At 37.2% G+C, this 7,863-nt stretch overlaps 1 protein-coding gene and 1 pseudogene across 1 annotated transcript; both read right to left on the bottom strand.

Moving 5' to 3' along the window:
- Window positions 1-719: 719 nt before the first annotated feature.
- Window positions 720-5,848, bottom strand: LOC107814301 (putative alkaline/neutral invertase B). Its single transcript, XM_016639682.2, has 5 exons — window positions 5,613-5,848; window positions 4,295-4,775; window positions 2,950-3,381; window positions 1,776-2,334; window positions 720-1,284 (listed from the first exon to the last, which is right to left on the bottom strand). The coding sequence occupies exons 2-5, from the start codon at window positions 4,715-4,717 to the stop codon at window positions 995-997; spliced, it is 1,704 nt and encodes a 567-aa protein (XP_016495168.1). The 5' UTR covers window positions 4,718-4,775; window positions 5,613-5,848; the 3' UTR covers window positions 720-994.
- Window positions 5,849-6,499: 651 nt separating this feature from the next.
- On the bottom strand, window positions 6,500-7,149 carry LOC142162511 (18S ribosomal RNA; annotated as a pseudogene).
- Window positions 7,150-7,863: the final 714 nt, after the last annotated feature.

Consider the following 7,863-nt stretch of genomic DNA (forward strand, 5'->3'; position numbering starts at 1 on the left):
TTCCTCTTGCATTTAGTAACAGGTTCTTTCTTAATGTTTCTAATCCGCAGTTTTGAGTTGCAATCTTTGTTCTGTGAACTCTAAATTTTGTGACAACCAATTAAGTAGTGGAAGTTCCATAGCCAGAAATCATATTCTACTAGAAAGAAAGCTAGACGTTGGGTACACTGGAAAAACAGAAAGATACATCAAAATATGAGTACACATACAAGCAATAACAGGTAAGAAGGCACTTACACTGGAAAAACAGAAAGATACATCAAAATATGAGTACACATACAAGCAATAACAGGCAAGAAGGCACTAGCAAAGCTGCATGGAATGCCAGCTCCTTCAAAGCTCTTGCGCAGTGGCAATTTTTGAACCCACATTATATTATCTGATGGAGAAAAAGTGACAGATGGTGATGTTCATGCAATATTCCAAGCACACTGAAAGAGTCTCAAAGCTACTGATTCGAACCCATAACTTTACCATTAGAATGGAGACCTTATGAATATTCCAAGCATATTCCAAGCACACGGAAAGAGTCTCAGAGCTACTGGTTCGAACCCATAACTTTACCATTAGAATCGAGACTTTATGGCTACTGAATTGTCTATTTGGGATTGCATGCACAACATACTACATTTACAGACGTTCCACATAACCTCACGTCTTGGCTACTGAATTATCTCTTTGGGAATGCACAATAACCCACAGCAGAGACATTCCACATCATAGAAATAACTCTATGCAGAGCGACATGTTTATATGCGGCTGGAAAATCATGTCATAACTCATCATGTAAACTAGACAGGTCGATGATACAGCTAAATTGAGTTCAAGAATCAAGATAGCAAGTATGGGTAAACAGAAACTAACAGCAACAATGGAAGAAAATACCAGGTAAAAAGGAAAGAATCAGACTAACCCATTCTGACTATATTCTATACTAATTCTTACTAAGTTTTGTCATTTCTAGAAGGCAACTTCCTGATGCAAGATATAGCAATCAAAACGAAGCTGATCGTTTCAAGACAGGCTTCAGTTGCTTGTCTTCCTCAAGTGCAATCATTCCCAAATGAGATGGGTCTTCAAGCATCATCTTTGCCACCAAATACCCAGCTATTGACCATGTTTGATATTTACGTGCTTGCTTGCCTATGAATCGGCCAAGTTTTCCATCATAATATTCAGGCCACCCATCCTTGGACAACCGAAGTTCAGCAAGTTCAATGGCACGTCTTGCAATCTGAGGCCTCCCGGTCTTGATACACGCTGCTGTGAGGAGCCATAGAAGCACTGTAGCAAGAGGCAGAATCAAATATGAGAGAACGCTCTACACAATCTTAGAGAAAAAAGATTACTAAAGAATTCATATGGCAAGTCAAGATCTCTTTTTAATAATTCTTAAGCAGTTGATCATTGTAAGACCATCTAAGATGATTTTGAATGGTATTGCTTGAGAAATGCTCAAGATAGGCCATATAAGGAAAAACACAATTAAGTAAATACTATACATGAGATGAGCGGCACATCCATGACAAGAAACTTTTCCGTCATTGACTGCTTCTAGAGAATTGAAGACCAAGTAATTTTAGGCAGTTTCAGCAGTCCTTGGGATTGTTTTACAAGGAACTAAAAGAGTAATTCAATATCTCAACCAAATTATATTTTTCAAATATGATTAAAATAACCTTCAAACTATAATTAAAGAACATTTTGCTATTCCCTGAGATGATCATCACTATTCTATTTTAAACTTCAGTATACACCTAAGAACAAATAGGTACCTGGCCATGATCCCCCGTTGTGGTAGCTCCATCTAGTGTTTTTTGGATCACATCCGGTTACAATCCGCCACTCATGACCCTCTATCGCCGGATAACAAACCTTCAAAGGCATCTCTCCTACCAATTCATGCCAACGTGACTCAATAAGATCCATGATCTTGGTTGCCTGTTCATGGGTTGCTAAGCTAGATAAAATTGCAATACAGTTGCCCAAGCAGAACCAACGGAAATCCATGTTTGAAGGACCAACATTTCCAATGAAATAGCCACCACAAACTGGCATGAAATCAAAAACCCATTCTGGTAGAGAATCAGGCATGATATTAAACTTGTTGACTGCTGTGTGAGAATATTCTTCAGTTTTATATCTGTATATGTCATTAAGTTGCTTTAAGTCAAGCCAAAAGTAATTTCTCATGTGATAGCTCAACGCATGCAGTCTCTTCACAATTCGTTCTATGAACTCCTTCCCTTCAGCGTCATGCTTGAGTAAAAGAAGTGCACACCTTAAAGCCATGAAGAATAGTGCTTGTATTTCTATTGGGTATCCATAAACACCCTGATAATGTTTGTGTATCACAAAGTAGTCAGTGAAACTTCAGGGTACAAGTGCATACTTAAGCACAAAAGATATAGAAGAACTAGTTTCTTTTAGTTGCAGCAAATGTTTGCAAATTGTGCTATGCAGATGTAAAGGTTAATATGAGAGAGGGAGAGATAAAGAGAGATTTGCATGTGAGAAATTTTTAGGAAATTCCAGATAGAGATACCACTTATGTCTCAATACAACTAGATGAAGAGGTAATCAGAAAAATGATGCTTATATTTGTGGTATGTGAAAGCGTTATAGGGACATCATCAATGGTGGTCATTCAGTTCAGCTGATAGTATTTATTGGATAATTTTGTATAAGAAGATTCCGAAATTGAATTAGCAATTGGAAGTTTGGAACAAATCTAACACCTCTGATGCGAAAAAAAAATTGAGTTCCAACTTCCTACTCCTTAATTTGGTAAAATACTAACATGAGAGCGATGATTTGAGTTTGCAAGGATGACAACCCTCGTAATTTGAATTTACAACCTCCATAAAACTTCAGTATACCAAACATATGGAGACCTGTCTATATTATTTCAGGACAGTGAGAACAAGCATAAACAAGAAGGAAACTCACCATTCTACGATCTATCATACTGCATCCGTCGGCACAAAGAAGAGTTGGAAATGTGTCAAACCCCTCTGAAAGGCACAGACTGAGTATCAGGCGCATACCCTTCTGGCATTCAGGCATCTCAGATAGGGAAGTGTCCCCTGTAGACTTTGTGTATGCACGAAGTAATATAATCCACCAAAATCCAGAATCAACAGGAGCCACTCTTCCTATTGCACTCTCACCAAAATCTGCGATTAATGTCTCGGTATTTCTAACTGGATCATGGAGTACTTTGAAACTAGCTGGCATTACACCCTCTCCCAGTTGGAATCGATCTATCTTTTTCTCCCATGATTGAAGACGAAGAGTCTTCAAGATGAAATTCTTCACTATTTCTGGTTCCCCGTTCATTAGAAAAGCCAGCGCACTTGGAACAAAGTCTCTGACAAACACCTGAAGTTATAGATGACTATTAACAAACATCTTGATCATGAATAACAGCCACTACGGAACTTTTGTACAGCTTACTCTTCCAAATTCCATATACAACCAATGAGAATCACTTTTTCATGTCTTTAGAAACATTTATATAATTATAAAAGAGGGATATTCCAGACAATTGTATTAACCAATGATTTTGGAAGAAATCAACTCAATTGCTCAGTGGACCAGACTTCTTTTTGACGGCATATAAAAAAAATTCCAGTCCTGAAAATTGGTGTATTAAAAAACAGCTAGAGTGGAAATCCCAGTAAATGTGAATTTGGAAGGGGGATAAAGTGCAATAATACACATTATTGGGATGCAATTAGTTCCAGATATTAACACTTTTAATTGGATAAGGATAAAACTCTCATCATTACAATGATAAAAGAAACTACAGCTCATTAATTGAAAGCCTATAAAACAAGCTCAGAGGAATAAGATGGCATCTCCCTCTTGAGTAGAGGACTTCTTGCAATTACCATAATTTATCTAGAGCCAAACATAGTTGACCGACAAACTTTTATCTTGCAGTAGATGACTTTAAAAGAGCACTTAGTATTTGGACCAAGAAGCCTAAGAGAGTGATAGTACATGATTCCCTAAGGTAAAACTAATTTGACCTGATTAATTTTACTAGAGAGTACAATTATCCCATCCGCAGGCACTAAGCTGTTTTCTACTGTTAAAGAGCGAAAAAATTACTCAATCAAATTAACTACAGATAACTTTTAGCAAAGTAATGGACTGCAGAATATGTAATGTCAAATTAGTGATTCAAGCCAACCAAAAATAAAATTCTTCCTCAGACCACTACGAAGTTAACTATTTAAAACAACAATGCACAATACCGTTGACCTTATAACGACATAATACACATTACCTGATCATAGTTAAGCTTTTCGTCTGAATTATCTAGTGCAGCAATAGTCCCAACAGGCTGCCCGCGAAAGTGTACCAAGGTACGCCTCAAAGCTTCCCAAGCCTCGGCAATCATAGGATTTGGCCCAGGTCCAAAGGGTGACCTAGGGGTAGTGAACCCCGATCTTTTTGATGGTGAAAAAACACCATCGAAGTGGTCCAAAGCGCGGAAGAAATTTTCAGCTCTAGAAGGGGGATGGGGAGAGAAGCCCAGTTGAGTATCAGTAAGGGACCTCTCAAGTGAGCCCTGCCTCTCAACATTCAAGTGTCTTGGCCTAGGTAACCTCGAGAAATCAATGTCTTCCAATTCGGCCACACTACTGAAAGAGTCAACATTTCTTATACTACCACCATGATTAGATACATCCCCAGAAAGTGTTGACATTCTTGAAGGCTGAAGCCTCTAGGTAAAGGATTTACAAGCTATTTAGAGGCTCAACAATCTGCAATGAAATGAGAATTCAGCAGCATGCATTACTGATAAAAGTTATAAACAAGGGGCAGAACTAGAAGTAGCTAAACGAGCGTAGAATAGCAGGCACATTAGGCCATTTTGATATGTTATTAATCAAATATTAGCGCCCCTCTAGAGTATGTATGTCAGTTATCAATGAAACCAAAAGCAAAGAAGAAAAAAGCAACCATGTGTTCCATACAGATCAAGACTAGTACCAGATGCATTATTAGTTATGGGTTCAATCGAACCTAGTAATTTTGGCTCGAACCCTGTATGTATTAAAAATGCACTAGATAAGTACAAATAATTAATTTGGAAAGCTGTGGTAGAATCACGAACTCGAACCCATAAAGTAATTCAAATCCCGGATCCTCTGCTAGTAGCATGACTCATTAATCATATTCTGCAGTAGAGGCGTTAATTTACCCAATGTAACAACTCAAGAAATCGAGTGCACCTTAGATTCAACAATCACGATAAACTCTTCTTTTATTTTCATAAACCCTGTTACCTTTTGTTTCTTCATTGGAACCAAACAGGGGTAATTTGCACATTCAGGTGTATAAAATTCAATAAAATCATCAGATTCCATAAACACCCGGATTTAAAATTTCAACCGGACCCAACCCAATGCATGCATGTACTATTACTAACTTATCTCCGAAAAATCATAAAAAATGAAGAGGACGACGACAACAACAACTAGTTGGCGTTAGGTATATGAATTAATCTCTATCTATTAATTTCACAAAAAGAAGTTAATAAAAATAAAGAAGAAATCACGAAAGAAACCATGTTCTTGAATGGGCATTTGAAAACTTACACATACGACGACGTCTGAAATCGGATGAAAAACGAGAAAGTGCAACGACATCAATGGCGTTTGGTGTGTGTGTGTGTGAGAGAGAAAGAAAATGGTGACCGGTTTGTCACAGATCAATGGAGGGTAATGGTTTTTTGGATGGTTGCATTGTGTACGTACACCATAAGCATAAAGGTGGAGCAAAACTCTTTGCTGTCTCACACCGTCACGGAGAGTACGTGAATTTTTGGCGTTTCGGATTTTTCCTTTCTGTGCTAACTGGCTCTTTTCTTTGGACTCTACCCCTTTCGCTAACGCTAGTTTTGCCGTGTAAATTATCGATTCGGTGCTTAATAATTTTTGCTGTGAGTATCAAGTAAGACCTCAAACTTTTAACAATAAATTCGGTCCTTTATGATATCAAATATAACTAATAAAAACATACTAACAATAAATTGTTCCTCAAGGTTTAAACAACTCTAAGGGTTTGTTGCTACGGAAAAAATATATAATTTATTTTCTTGAATTAGTATTTTGACAAAATGGCCTCGTGACCACTTAAACTTGTACCCGTTTGCTAACCCGGTACACAAACTTAGAGTCCGTTTGAATTGGCTTAAAAAAATAGTTTTTAAACATTGTGCTTAAAAGCACTTTTTAAGTGCTGAAGCTTATTTTATAAATAAGCAGTTACGTGTTTGGATAAAAGTGCTTAAGCTGAAAAAAAGTTGTTGAATTGTTTGGTAAATAAGCGCTGGTAAGCACTTTTTCTGTTAAAATAACTGAAATATCCGTAAAGCTTTTAACACTAAAGTATTTTATTTTTGGAGAATTTCCTTTAAAATATTGGAAAAAATTTATATTTAGATAATTTTTCATTTGAAGTTACTATATTTAGTGCTATATATATTTGTTTCAATAGTACAAACAATTATGACAATGTTTGTTTGACAATATAGAAAAAACACAACCGTTCAAAACACAAAAAAATTTCAAGAAAATAATTGTTAGTAAATATAATATCAAACAAGGAAGAGTAAATAAAAATGTGATTACGATTATTTACATGAGAAGGAATCATGAAGACGTCATTCTTACCTTCCTTCGGCTTATCACCGGCAGTCTGTTCAGGGTTCCAAACTCAACGATGGCAACTAAACACGAGGGTTGCGCTCGTTGCGGGACTTAACCCAACACCTTACGGCACGAGCTGACGACAGTCATGCACCACCTGTGTCCGCGTTCCCGAAGGCACCCCTCTCTTTCAAGAGGATTCGCGGCATGTCAAGCCATGGTAAGGTTCTTCGCTTTGCATCGAATTAAACCACATGCTCCACCGCTTGTGCGGGCCTCCGTCAATTCCTTTGAGTTTCATTCTTGCGAACGTACTCCCCAGGCGGGATACTTAACACGTTAGCTACAGCACTGCACGGGTCGATACGCACAACGCCTAATATCCATTGTTTACGGCTAGGACTACTGGGGTATCTAATCCCATTCGCACCCCTAGCTTTCGTCTCTATGAAATCAGAGCATAAAAATTAAAAAAAAAATAGAGAAAGGCAATAGATATGAAAATGGAATATGCCATGGAAATGGCATTAGAAATGGTTGACAAAAATGAGAACAGTGGAGGGAATAGAAGGAAAAGAACGCTGGGCTTTTGGCTTTGAAGAGATATTTGGGAAAATAAAAGATTATTAGGGATAAAAGAATAAATTAAATGGTCAAACCCAACCAGCTTTTAAGCTATAAAAAATAAGTTGAGATTCCCTATCTCGTTGCATTTAGCTTGTTTGAGCTTAAAATCACTTGGCTTAAAAGATGTTTTTAAAGTTACCAAACACTCAAACGAGCTAAAAAGTGCTTTTAAACTAGTCTGACAAGCTTTTAAGCCAATCCAAACATTCTCTTACACATCATATGTGTATATCAAGTGAGGTGACATGTACAACACAACATATGCTAGACTTTTTATTAGTTGACATATGTTATTTGTGAGTCCTATATTAAAAATTAATTTATTAAATTTTATGTCATTTTACCGGTAAAGCCTCCGACCAAACCCCAAATCCAAGAAATCCATAGACCACCGGAAAACTCGAGTTGGCCGGAGAACTCACTAGTGGATGTCTCTGAATTTTCAGCCACCATTTTCGCCCATACACCAAATTCATTTGATTTCAACCATATTAATTACCATCTTCGTTAAACCTCCTTCCCACCAAACCCAGACCAAACAAATAAAAAATAACCCAATTCTATATTTCCT

Source organism: Nicotiana tabacum, chromosome 7 (genome assembly GCF_000715075.1).
Source record: "Nicotiana tabacum cultivar K326 chromosome 7, ASM71507v2, whole genome shotgun sequence".
In the NCBI taxonomy this organism is placed as follows: Eukaryota; Viridiplantae; Streptophyta; class Magnoliopsida; order Solanales; family Solanaceae; genus Nicotiana; species Nicotiana tabacum.

Excerpts from the sequence above, each read along its gene's own strand:
- LOC107814301 (XM_016639682.2), bottom strand. The coding sequence starts at position 4,717 with ATGTCAACACTTTCTGGGGATGTATCTAATCATGGTGGTAGTATAAGA. Across the intron at positions 2,335-2,949 it reads GTATGATAGATCGTAGAATG|GGTGTTTATGGATACCCAAT; the intron begins GTGAGTTTCCTT and ends AAACATTATCAG. Across the intron at positions 1,285-1,775 it reads CAACGGGGGATCATGGCCAG|TGCTTCTATGGCTCCTCACA; the intron begins GTACCTATTTGT and ends CTCTTGCTACAG.